The sequence below is a fragment of the Capricornis sumatraensis genome, chromosome 23 (genome assembly GCF_032405125.1).
Source record: "Capricornis sumatraensis isolate serow.1 chromosome 23, serow.2, whole genome shotgun sequence".
In the NCBI taxonomy this organism is placed as follows: Eukaryota; Metazoa; Chordata; class Mammalia; order Artiodactyla; family Bovidae; genus Capricornis; species Capricornis sumatraensis.
In genome coordinates, this window is record NC_091091.1 from 33,643,296 (window position 1) to 33,656,761 (window position 13,466).

General features: G+C 44.7%; 1 protein-coding gene across 17 annotated transcripts in view; it reads left to right on the top strand.

Moving 5' to 3' along the window:
- Positions 1-13,466, top strand: part of TCF7L2 (transcription factor 7 like 2) — a 199,629-nt gene that overhangs the window by 67,342 nt on the left and 118,821 nt on the right. For 16 of the 17 annotated variants that reach the window (XM_068961280.1, XM_068961281.1, XM_068961282.1 and 13 more), the window contains one exon: positions 10,665-10,766. The exons of the other annotated variant lie outside the window; for it this stretch is intronic. In XM_068961280.1, coding sequence (XP_068817381.1) covers positions 10,665-10,766 — 102 coding nt within the window. The remainder of the gene's footprint in view (positions 1-10,664; positions 10,767-13,466) is intronic. 17 annotated transcript variants of the gene reach the window in all.

Genomic DNA, 13,466 nt, shown 5'->3' on the forward strand with positions numbered 1-13,466 from the left:
CTGAACTCCCTGTGGTTCTGCTGACTCAACTGCTCTGCTCTGTTTGATTTTAGCCACAAGCCTTGAAACAGCACACAGTGCTGTTCCTCTCTCCCAGGCTATTCTAATCCACGGTATCTAATTCAGGGTGATACAGCTCTCATGGAGTCCCGCTCACCTGCCATTGTAGCGGTCCCTCCTCAAGGGTTTGACACCAACCAAAATCACATGTGCAAATTGTGAGTCCCACAGAACTTTGGAAGATTACGATTTTTGTTTTTTTTAAAGAATAGATTCACCTGTTTTTCGGTTCATTCTTAGGCATTATGGGTAGAGTCTGTGTAAATGTGTCTGTTCTCTCCTGCCCCGCTGGTCTCCTGAAATGAATGTGAAAACTGTCAAATGACTTGGTACTTTTTTTAAAAAAAATTGGAAAAATTGAGATCTAATTCATATACCATAAAATTTACTCATTTAAAGTATACAGTTGCGTGGGTTTTAGTATATTCACAAGACTGTGCCAATGTCATCACTATTTCCAGAACATTCTCATTGCCCTGAAAAGAAACTCTGTACCCACTAGCAGTCACCCCCTTATCCTGTATACCTGTACTGCCTGACAGTCACTAATTTACTCTCTGTCCCTATGGATTTGCCTATTCCAGATAGTTCATATAGAAGGAATCATACCGTATGTGACATTTTTTGTCTGCCTTCTTTAAGTTAGCATGTTTTCAAGGGTCATCCATGTTGTAGTGTGAGTCAGTATTTATTCCTGTTAGTTGCCAAGTAATATTCCATTGTATGGATATCCCACATTTTACTTATCCATCCATCAGCTGAGCCTTGGTGCAGCGTTTTAGCTCAATGTGATCCATATTCTGAGTTCTCTTGATGGCCATACTTGGACCCTGATCTGCTCTGGATCCAAGTATGGGACTTCCAACTTATTTTCCTGGTTTTGTGCCTGCAGCCACCTCGCGCTTGTAAGGGAGCAGGCGGTAATTAGGACATTACAATCAACAGGACTGCTCGGCCTTTGCATAAGAAACAGTAATTAAAAATGTGGTGGCTTGCATTGAGAAGACTGTAAATGTTTCTCTGTCTAAAGGTAGGGCGTCTCTAGTTTTTCTCTCAGTGTGAGGCCCCTCCACCTACACGCGAGCCTTTGTTGTTTGTCAGCCGCCATCTGGAGGCCGTGGGGAATGAGCTGCCTGTCATGATGCTGAAGACTGGGCGGCCTGGAGTCAGAGGACCAGGGCTTCCCCTCTCGTGTTTTCCAGTGGCTTCATGTCCTCTGACCCATGGCTCAGAGACTTGAGTACTTGCAGCAGGGCTGACATTTCTTAGAACCGGTGGCGTTTTTTGTGGGGAACTCAGTCTTGAAGCTGGTTGAAGACTGTAACATAGATGCTCTTGGTGGGGACTTTTGGTCCTGACAGAGTGATACCCTGTCTCTCTGAGGCTGGTTTCCTGCTGGTCTCTGTGTAGAAGTGGGGGCTGTAGCCTTTTCCCGCACTGTGCCCTCCCCTGGGTCACCCATTGCCCATTCTACTCAAGTCTCATTCTGAGTTCTGGCCTGAAAATACCCAAACATTACATTCTGGTTCAGAATCTCTAGTACGTGCATAATGAAGTCACTTAATTTCTCTCTACCTCACTTTCTTTTGAAACGGATTTGGAGATTATCTGCTTTGACGCTGGAAAAGGGTGTAGTGACAATCATTTTAGATGTTTTCAGGAGTCTTTGGAAGGGAAAGTGGAATCTGCATACGCTTAGCGAGCTCTTTATCGACACTACAGTTCAGTTCAGTTCAGTCGCTCAGTCGTGTCCGACTCTTTGCGACCCCAAGAATCGCAGCACGCCAGGCCTCCCTGTCCATCACCATCTCCCGGAGTTCACTCAGACTCACGTCCATCGAGTCAGTGATGCCATCCAGCCATCTCATCCTCTGTCTTCCCCTTCGCCTCCTGCCCCCAATCCCTCCCAGCATCAGAGACTTTTCCAATGAGTCAACTCTTCGCATGAGGTGGCCAAAGTACTGGAGCTTCAGCACTGGTAATTTATGCTAATAACTGATCACCAGAGTCACTTGGCAAGTTGGGAAAATGAAAGTACAGACTCCTGGGTTCCCTCCCAGGTGGTTTGACTAAGCAGGTCTGGAGTGGGTCAGGAGAAAAGTTTCTAAACAAACCAGCATGGTATATGAACCAGGGATCATGTCACCCTCAAGAACTAAATCTTTTTTCATGATGTTTCCTCTTACCTTTCTTGTGTTCATCCTTGTACTGCTCATTAGCTTCTTGTTTCATTGCCTGGGTCCTAGACAGCTTTTCTAGGCCTCAGAATATGTAGCCCACGTTGTACACTAAGCATGTGCTTGGTGAATGCTGTAGGAATCCACATGTTAGAGCAGAAGGGATGTGGGGGGGTCATGTTCCTCAATTTCCTGCGGTAGACTTAGGCCCAGAATGGGGAAGAGGTTGTCCAGTGAAGAAGTGAAATTGGAATGATGGCCCAACTAGCGGCAGAGCTGGGTCTGGAAAGTAGGTTTCCAGACTATCCCAACGTGTGACTCCTAGGAGCACACAGTCATAATTTTCAGATTGACTTTTTCTGGAAAGTGAAAGGGAGGCCTCGCCACAGCCCCAGGGGCCCATCTGGGTTTGAGAAGAAGGTCCTGGTGACAGCCTTGTGCTTCCATGAGCTACTTGTACTTCCATGAGCCGCTAGCCCGTAACCTCTCTGCAAAACCACTGTTGCTAAGTGCGAAAATATCTTAGGGTCCTAAGTTGAATAGTTGGAGAGGTTCAAAGCAGGCAGTCCCAAGTTTTGGTTATTGGATTTTGTTTGTTTCTTTGTTATTTATGTGTTTGTTTAGCTTTGTTTCTCCATTACTATCTGTGTCCTCAGAAACTCTTGTAGAAATAATTTTTTGGTGGCCTTGGAGGAATATAGTTGAATGTTTGCCTGGTGACCTATGGGGGAGAAGAAAGATGGTAAATGGTGGAGGTTCGTTTATCCCTTTGGGGACACCTTGAGATGTTCCCTTAGCTGTACCCTTTGGGACGCTGATCCCTGGTTAGAGTTCAGGTAAGGATGCCTCACAGGTGATAAGAAACCCAAAGAAGGTAGAGGGGAGTTGAAAGATAGGTCAGGATGTGGTTGAAACATCTTGGTGACCAAATGTTATTTCAAAGGATTGTTACGAGTGTGGTTATGAACTCTGAATAGTCTCTGAATGTGAAGCAGTACTATTAATATGGACCCTTTAGTTATTATGATTAGGAGCAAAAAGTTTAAGGATTTTATTTAAAGTCTTATCTACCTAGGGATTATCATACTAAGTGAAGTGAGTCAGAGAAAGACAGATATATGATATCACTTGTTTATGGAATCTAGAAAAATGATACAAATGAACCTATTTATGAGACAGAAATAGACTCACAGACATAGAAAACAAATTTATAGTTCCCAAAGGGGATGAGGGGAAAGGGATAAATTAGGAGTTTGGGATGCACAGATATACACCACTATATATGAAATAGATAAGCAACAAGGATTTACTGTATAGCTATATTCAATATCTTGCAATAAACTATAATGGGAAAGAATCTGAGAAAGTACACACACACGCACACGCACGCATGCACGCACGCATGCATACACATACACACCTGAATCCCTTTGCTGTGTACCAGAAACTAAGGCAACCTTGTGAATCAACTATACTTCAATTAAAAAAAAAATATAACCAACGGCCCATAGAGCTAGAGCTATTACATTGTTTTGCCCAAATGCCTTGATCACTCTTTCCCTCCCCACCCCCTGGCCCTTTCCCCCATATTGTTTTTATGTTGAGAAATGGGGTTGTGACTTTAAGGGAAACATGTCTAAGTTCCTTTATGTCTGTGTCATTGAGAAAGATAGGGGGAGAAAAAAAGCAAAAGTCAATCTTCTTATTGAACGTTTTTAAAGCTTTTTTCCTTTTCCAAATTCAGAATATACCCAACCTTCTGAGATCTTTGGTTTTCTTTTCCTAGCTAACGATAGTACTAACATAATACTTGTGTTAATTCTCAACCAGTAGCAATCACGTGTTCCTGAATTTTCTTCTGTGCTGTTACGCTTCATAGGCAAATAATGCCTTTTAAATAGAACCTCTATCTTAGGTTCTCTGTGAATTTTCAAAAGAAGAGATTCTTAGACTTTGTCTTAACCTAGAATGGGAGAGCCTAATCTCCTATACCCTCTGCATCTGCATCATTAAGCAGACCAATTTTATAATGGGGGCTCTTGAGGACCCTGCAGGATGTAAAGCCTTCTGAAGTAGTCTCACATAGTTCCCACTGTTAGGTATATATGATCACTGTTGACTTTTGGAAACCTTTTGGTACCGATATGAGGGTGGGCTAGAGTATGAAATTAATCACAGATTCATATATGTTAACCATGCTGGATAAATTGGGGTTTCGTGATCCCCAGGGAAAAATTGCTTATTGAGAGAAGATGGCTGGACTTTCCATCTTCCAGTTTTGAGAAATGAAATAGGTTTAGGGAGTGACAGCTGAGCCTGTTCCTTAACAGACCTAATTTTGTGGATGTGTGTTAGGGGTGATCCTCACAATACGAGCTCCTGGAGAAGCGTGTCTGTGCCATCAGCATTAATATTCGGCTTTCTGTTGTCTCACTCTTTTCCTGTTTCCCTCTTAGGATGAGTGGCTTCTGGTGTGTTGTGTTAGTTGTTCAGTCGTGTCTGACTCTTTGCGACCCCATGGACTGTAGCCCGCCAGGAATTCTCCAGGCAAGAATACTGGAGTGGGTTGCCGTTTCCTTCTCCGGTTTGGGGGGGGGTCTTCCTGACCCAGGGACTGAACCCAGGTCTCCTGCATTGCAGGCAGACTCTTTACCATCTGAGCCACCAGCCTTTCTTTTGTAAAGTTCATTGATGAGAACATAATCTTGTTGTTTACCTTCTAGAGCAAAGTTTTGTCGTAGAGTTGGCCTGGTCCCTGATGAGCCTGCAGGGGGTAGGTGGGAGCAGGTCCCATTACAGGGGAGGAAGGATGAGTGAACTTGCACGTCATAGGCTATGGCTGGCAGTGCTCTCAGTGTGGGTGTTTAGGCAGAGTATTGACTTTCCATTTTATAAGAAACACAACATGTACAGCTTTCTGGCACTAGCGAGTGAGGAAGACCTCGCAGTTCAAATTTGCCATGAGGATGGTTTCCAATTAATTTGAATTCTTGTAAAATGGATTTTCCTAGGAAAAAGCACCCCTACTGAGAAAAGGCTTGGATTGAAGAGGCTGTTTTGTTGTGGTTGATTTTTGTATTTAGGTAAAGAATGCATATCAGGCCAGGAGAGGGGAGCAAGGACTTCAAAATGTAAAAATCAAGCCCCTTTCTGGGTAATAGTCCTTCTGTGGGAAGGACTGTTTTCCAAAAAGAGACTGGCTTCATCTCCATTGAACAATCTGTCCAGGTTCACGGTGCCCCTTTCCCACACTGAACCCTGCATTTTGCCCGTGCCAGGGACTGATGCCGTCTCTTGGTGGCAGATGGGGTTGGCACAGAAGGGGCTTGATTCCAGCGTTGTGATGCATGGAAAATCTGCAGGAGAGGAGCATCCGCACCTCGAGAGTCGATCCCAAAGCTTCCAGGGCACGGCACCCTGACCTGCGGGATGTCTGCCCCGTGGTCTTATGTGGTGACTCCTGACACGTGATGTATCACCAGGGTCTCCTGGGAACTGGCTGAGAACATCTGGACACGTGGACCTTTTCCAGTCAGAATTGCTCAGGCCTTGGGACTTCCATTTTGGAAGGAGGGATGGTTCTTCCCGTTGAGACTGTGGTCTAGTGGTTGGACCTTGTGACTGGGAGTCACAGCCAGAGAGCTCAGATGGCTTTCCAAGCTTTTTCCCCTCCAGCTTGAGTCTGCCAGGGACGCTTCATCCACAGCGTTGCTTTTGGGCCACTGAACGTGCTTTTCTGTGTGGTGGCGTGTGCCTGTCTGCCTTTAAGACCCAGTGAAGGAATGTGTTCCATCTGACATGATTCAGGTGTCTGCACACTCAGCCCCTAAGCTAGGGATGGCAAACTGCAGCCCACGGGAGAAAGCTGTCCTGCCTGCCACTTGCTCTTGTGTAGCGTGTGAGCTGAGAACAGTTTTCATTATTTTTAAATGGTTGAAAAAGATCAAAAGGAGAATAATATTTCCTGACCCAGGAAAAGACCCAGGAAGATCACAGTACGTTCACATGTCAGCATCTGTAAACAAAGCTTTGTTGGAACACAGCCATGACATAACACATACATGTATTATTGCCTGTAGTGGCTTTTGTGTTACAACAGCAGAGTCTAGCTACAAAGTTTAAGATATTTACCATCAGGCCTTTTATAGGAGAGGGCTTCCCAGGTGGCACAGTGGTAAAGAATCTGCCTGCTAATGCCAGAGATGCAAGAGACCCAGGTTCGATCCCTGGGTCAGGAAGATCCCCTGGAGGAGGAAATGGCCACCCACTCCAGTATTCTTGCCTGGCAAATTCCATGGACAGAAGAGCCTGGCAGGCTACAGTCCAGGGGGTCGCAAAGAGCTGGACACGACTGAGTGCATGCTTGCACACACACACACTCCTTTACAGAAGAAGTTTGCCAGCCTTGCCTTGAACAAATAAGGGGTGGTCTCCGTGTGCCCATCCATCAGTGGAAGGGAGTGATAAAAGTACCCTCTTCTTGCCATCTTCGTCATGGAATTGGGACTCGTGGGGACGGGGATGCCTTTTTGGAAGCAGACCCTATCAGGCCCACTTGAGTACCTACTCATCACCAGGAACGTAGATACTGGAGGCAGCTTTTGATTTCGAAGACCTTTCCCGTTTGCCTTTGCTTTTCCTTTTTTATTGGGGAGGGCGGAGAGGGAGAAATTAGAGCTGTGTACCTTTTTCTTTTCTTTTTGCTGGCAGTTCAACAAGCCTTTAAACCACCTTGATTCCTTTCAGGCCATTGGTGGTGTGTATATATATTCAAGACTTTGCCCACAGGTCCAAAGCTTGCTCCTTGAGATATGTCATAAAATGTGATGGTGCGGGGGGGGGGCAGGCGGGAAACCCTAATGGGCCATGACCAGAACATTATTATTAAACAAAGGATGAAATGCTTAAGCCAAGATGGCCCTATTTACTTATTTATTTATTTTTACAAAATGAAAGTCGAGTAGACTCCATTTCAACAGTTTTCAATGCAGGAATTCCCACAGCCCCGTTTGATTGCAGTTTGTTGAAAAGTTTAATGTTTTTGTAGGCAATTCATAATTTCCACGTTGAGCAGCCCAGAAGGAAGGGAGCCTGGAGCCCAGTGTTGTTTTTATAGTGGGATGGTGGGAACTTTTTTTTCCCTTCCCCAAAAGGATATAAAACCGAAGTTGAACTGTTGGGAAAACGTGGCGTGGCGATCCAGCCCTTCCGTCAGTCCGAGATGACTCCCCCTTCAGGTCTTCCTTTAGGACCCAACAGAATAGAATTTCCTGCTGCTTCATGTCTCCAGGAAGGAAAAGATTTTCCTCGAGACTATAATGGTACCTAATTTCCTTTTTCTTCCTTTTATTTATTTATTTTCCCTATTAATAAGGACCAATTGTAGAAGATGAGGGAACCTGGGAAACCCATCACTTTTGCAGGAGGTTAATAACTTCCTTTAAAAACTCCTGGCTTAATACTTAGTTTCCCCAAAAGGAACCTCGTCAGCCTGAGTGCCAGTCAAGGCCCAGGGGATGGGCACAGCCTCCAGGGGACCTAGCCATTCTGTGGGATCGAGTTACAGCGGGATGGAGAGGTTGGGGCTGTCACTGCAGAGTGGCTAGAGTCGGCAGGACCCGGGCTGTCTTCCCCACCATCTGGATCTGGTTAGCTCTCTCTGGGCAGCAGGGCCGAGTCTCATTTCCTCCAACCAGTAATGTTATATAGGCAGTGATCCTGGGCTGCCCTAACATAATTGAAAATTATGTGTATTGTAGGCTCGGAGCGCTGAAATGTAGGCTCATAAAAGTATGTGGAGCAGGTAGCCCGCGGAGATTGGATGTGGCACACAATGAAGCTTTTATGTAAAGTAAGAATTATAAGTCCCCGCATTAATATTGCATTATGGGTATGATCATTCTTGGGTGGGGTCCTTAGGGCTGGCCTGTCACCTCCAGCAAAGCCTAAATTTCCTCAGTCTGGGGAGCTGGTATTTGGATTCAATCAGATCAGTTTTTGCAGATGGCCAAAAGCTCATCTGTGAATCCAAACCTCTCAACTGAGGGCAGAGGGAGGTGGAGGTGTGTGGCGACTCGGCTTGGCGTTTTTCTTCACAGGCTTTTATGTGATGAAGAGGTGAGTGTTGGCAGATGTCCATTTTGGTTGGCCTCAAGGAAATGACTCTGTTGAGTGGTTTTGACCAGTGAGGCCCATATATTTATGTGGCAAGTGAGAATGGGAAGAAGTAAGGGTGAGACCAGGAAGAAGAGACTCCCATAGCCCGCTGGCTTGGGTTATAGGGCTGAGGGAGACCATGGAAACATTTACTTCAGTGGCTCTTAATTTGGGATGATGTTGCTTCCGGACAAATGTTTGGAAATGGTTTAATTGAAAGGGTCACTGGGCGGGGTGTGCCTGGTGACATTTCCTGTCTGGGGGCCCAGAATCCTAGAAGTTCCGACAGCCCCTCATCCACTCCCCGCACAGCTGATAACTTCATTTATAGAGGAGACACCGGAAGGTCTTGTGGTGAGTTACCAGAACTAGTAACCAAATTTCCTCACCACAGGAGGCTTCTAGGTGAAAGTTCTGAAGTGGCAGAAGTTGCTCCAGCTCCGTCTAGATCTAGGCTGGGTAAATGACAACTCAGTTTGGCAGGTAGCTCCCGGGCTAGGTCTTCCAGCTTTAGGTATCACCAAATTTGGTTTTAATTTGCTGGGACAGTCATGTATTTGAGGAACCCATGGAAAAGCTTGTGGATAGTTTTGGCTCTTAACATCCCACGTGGGAGTGGAGCAAACCCTTCTTTCTTTCTGGACTTCCCTTTGCTGTCCGTTTTTCTTCCTGTCTGAGTCCGTCAGACTTGACAAGACCTCCTCTGTTCAGTCTTCCTCACCTCAGTCTCTTTCCTCAGAAATGCACCTTCTCTCCTGGCATTCCCTGGCCACCTTCCCTGAGTCCCTGTCAGAGCCTCGCCACGTTCTGTCCTGACTTACCTGTGGTGAGTTGGCCCCCTCACGTGAGCCTAGGCTCTCTGAGGAAACACATGATGCTTCGCAGGAAGTCTGTGCATGAGACAAGCTTTAATCTGTGTTGCTCAAGTAAAAGTTTCTATAGAATTAGTAATAAAACTAGCCTCTGGAAAGACCAAGATGGCGCCATCTCCAATTGACCTTTGGAGGTACAAAGGCTAGTGTGGACGTCCTTGTTAAAAACCTTAGCATCGTGTCTTTAAGTTTTGCTTGTTCGTGAAGTGAAACTGGTATAAAGTCACCAACAAACGTCAGATGCCTGCAAGTTGCTTACATGTGTGTTGAATATCTCTGTGACTAGACAGGCTGCCTCTTTCAGGCTCCCCCACATGCACGATGGGGAGCTGGATCAAGTGGCTGTTCTCTGAAAGGTGAGGTGTCACTTTGGACGGAAGCAGCGCACTTGCTCTAATGTCACGTGTTCATTTTCTATCTCAGAGAAGGATAGAGAAGGGCCCATTTGGTGTATGCCTTTGTTTTTCTCTATGTGGTAAGACGTGTGTTATTTAAGAATTTCTTTGACCTTTTGTGAATGTAGAAATTGCATTGCGCCCTGTCTGTGCATCTCTTAATGGAGAAATACTTTTTGTTTTACAAACTTTGGAATTGGATGAAGAATTCCATGCTCACCTTACTTGAGTAACTTCTAGTAAAGAACAGCTGCACATATATACTCAGCTTTCTTGAAGGTGAAGGATGATGGCATTTTAGAAATGAAGGTTGTTGAAAGAGCAAATTTGGAATTGATGGTCTCCTTGGGCACATCTGTTGGCTTCACAGGTGACGCTAGTAGTAAAGAACCTGCCTACCAATGTAGGAGGCATAAGAGACTCGGGTTCGATCCCTGGGTCGGGAAGATCTGTTGGAATAGGAAATGGCACCCCACACCAGTATTCTTGCCTGGAAAATTCCATTCCATGGGCAGAAGAGCCTGGAAGGCTACACAGTCCATGAGGTTGCAAAGAGTTGCACTCAACTAAACGACTGAGTAGGGTATCCATGGCTTGAGACTTCATTAGCTTTATTTCTTTAGAAGAGAGGTCTCCCTTCTCTTCTCCCCTCTCCCCTCTCCCCACTGGTTTTCTCCAAATGAGGTGGTATCAGTGATATCATTTTATCCCAGGCCATGTAGTTTGAATACAAAGACAAAACTAATTGCTAATAATATTGGTGCTCCACGCATGTGCCTGTTGAACATGAACTCCAGGGAAGAACCTGTCAGTGTTGCACGACTTTGCTGTTGTCAGTGTTCCCCTGATTTGCTTGCTTTCGTGTTTTTTGGTGTCTTTATTTGCACATTTTAAGTTTTGCAGTTTCTGATCTGTGTGTCATGTATCCTAAGACTCTTGGGGTAGCTGTGTTGCATTTCTTTTCTAAATTCGTTTTCCATGTTCATTTTGTTTGCTGTCTCCAGTATCTTCAGATGAAATGGCCATTGCTTGATGTCCAGGCGGGGACCCTCCAGAGCAGACAAGCCCTCAAGGATGCTCGCTCTCCGTCGCCAGCCCACATCGTTGTAAGTGACCTTACAGAGATGTTTGCTTCTTTTATTGTGGGGAGATAAAATGTTCTTTTGTTGATAACAGACCTTGTTTATCAGTTTCTCTTTTGTTAAAAATAGTTCTTTGGGGGCATATTCTTGGATATGGTTTGTATCTAGAAGGCACTTGTTTTTTTGCTATTGGACCTTAATGATTGGTATCTACCTGGAAATGTTCCCATTACTCTTTTCACCCAGTATTGGGTTAGAATCTAGCTTTGTGGGTTCCAGTTAATAGGGCACAATCACCATGGTGTGGGGAAGATTGGAAAAGGTATTGAAGCAACTTAAAAAATGTACCCAAATCTTTGCTGAAAAAGTCATTTAGGGGAGGTGAGTTGCAAAGAATTAGGAAACTCAAAAGGGAAATCCTGAATTTGAGACTTTCCAATCTTATTCCCCTCATCCCCTATCCCCAACACACTCACCAATTTATTATCCTAATTATTGGAAAGGAATAATCTAGACTAACATCAGAAAGATTTCATCTGGGCTGATTGGAAATGTAGAGTACACATGAACTTGGAAAGGCTTAAATTAAATTTAATGTGTACGTCCGTGGCTTTGAAAGTGTGTGGGTTTAACACAGAAGACATTTGTTTGTACTGCTAAGAGACTGCAACATAAAGTATATGTCTGCATATATTTTTAATGCATTTTCTCCAGATTTTGTAGATTCTGAAAGTGGAGTTTATAAATTAACCTCTTGAGAAGATAACTCAGCCTTATTAGAGTATTTTCTTCTATATATTCCTATCATGAGCTGGACTTCATACTTTTGAAATAATTAATGGAAGATATATTTTTATAATGAATTCATGACAGGTAGAATTATGCAAAGCATTAAACAATTCATGTATATTTTATTTAAGTATCACAAAATGTTATCCATTAATATATTTTGCCTCTGTGTTACTTTTAATTTCTAAAAATGGCAAAATAATTTTCTTAAGTAGAAAAATCTTAAGATACATTGTGTCAAATTTCAGGCTAACTGCCTCCTTATTTTGTAACTTGTTATAATTGAGCATATATTATTTAAGGAGTTTTGCCTCTTATATGAATATTAAATATGTATATGGTATGTGTGTATATCTCACAAAATAATTGATTTCTGTAAAACCACTTCTTTGAGTCATCGTTTGTGAAAAGGTCTTACGAATTCTTAAATGAGGCACGTAGAAAGAAGGTTGACATTTCCCAGAAGCTTCCTCCTTCCTCCAGTCCCTCGATAAAACGGATGCTCGTAATCACACATGCTCTTACAGTGCTAAGATTGGAAGGGGCTGGAAGTAACCTTAGATCAGCTAGGTCCTACCTACTCTCAGAAAAGGAAACGGGTCCAGAGATGCCTTAAGTGAATTGCCCAACGTCACACGCTGTGTTAGCGGCCAGAGTGGGAACTGGGCCCAGTTCTCAGCTCTCTTTTTGGGGCCTAGTGGACTGTTCTCTCCTAAGGGAGTCAAAAGTAACTCTCTGTGACTTATTCTGTTTTGCTTTCTCTAAATTGGCTCACTGTCAAAGACAGTGTCATAGGCATAAAGAAGTTGTTGGCTTGGGGTTCTCATGCAGGTTTCTCCCAGAAAAATGAATGCCATAAAAGAAACCCATATTTTAACAATCCACAAAGATTGTTTTACAAGTCCTTGAGGGTACAGTGAGGAAGCCAGTCTGTTTCACTCTTCCTGCCTCCCTGAATTTCCCAATGGGGGTCTAGGTTTGAAATTTATTTTTCTGCTTTTGGAAGTGCTGGGCAGAAGTCACCCATTTCTTTTTGGGGGTGAGCCGGGAAGTGTAGGAAAGGGATGCTATCTTTAAAATCTCTTGGAGATGTTTCTCTCTTTGAGTCTGGAGAGGAGACACATTTCTTAGAAGTGGTCCAGAGGGGCTGCAGCCCCCTGGTGGGTGTGGCTTGGAGGTCCATGTGTTATCCCCGTGCAGGAGTGGGGTCTGTCCTTTGGGAGAGAGGTCAATGATCGCCCTCCTTCCCTCTGTCCCTCTGACTCCCCAGATCCCATAGGAGCAGTTGCCACAACTTAGGCCCTAGGCACTTTGTTTTCACGTGTACAAGTTAACAATCCGAGGAGCTGGTAAAACATTTTTGCAGAGCCGATGTGGATTTTGGTGAGGGGCGCAGTGAAGGGACTTGGGTTTCTTTCTCCTTTGCTGTGGCTTAGGAGGCGTGTTGACTATAGCAATCACTGTGGAGCCCACCCCACCCTTCTGAGGGAGACCCTTGTCGATAGAAGCCACAGCTGGCAGCTGTAATCCGGTCTTGTGCTATCTGCTCCTGGGGCCCTAGGAGCGACACTGCATAGAGGTTGTATAGTGGGTTGGTGGTGAGAGTGGGCTTTGGGAGCTGGAGAGAGGAGAAAAGCCATGAACTTGGGCAAAAAGGAAACCAAGTGAAATACCTGATGCTCGTGGCCTTGGAATGGTGTCTTTAGTTTATGCGTCAGCCCTGTCATTGGGCATTTCTGCAGTCTTCACGGGACACCAGGACGGAGGAGGAAGAGGTATTGGGGGTGGGGAGGAGGTTAGTAGAAGGAGAATGGAAAGGTAGGGGGAAGAAAGTCTGGAAGTTGTTGACCTCTGGGTCACATGTAGTTTTGGGGGATTGAGGAGTCGTGTACCCTGGGAGTATAAACTTATGATCACCTTTTCATTGAACGCAGG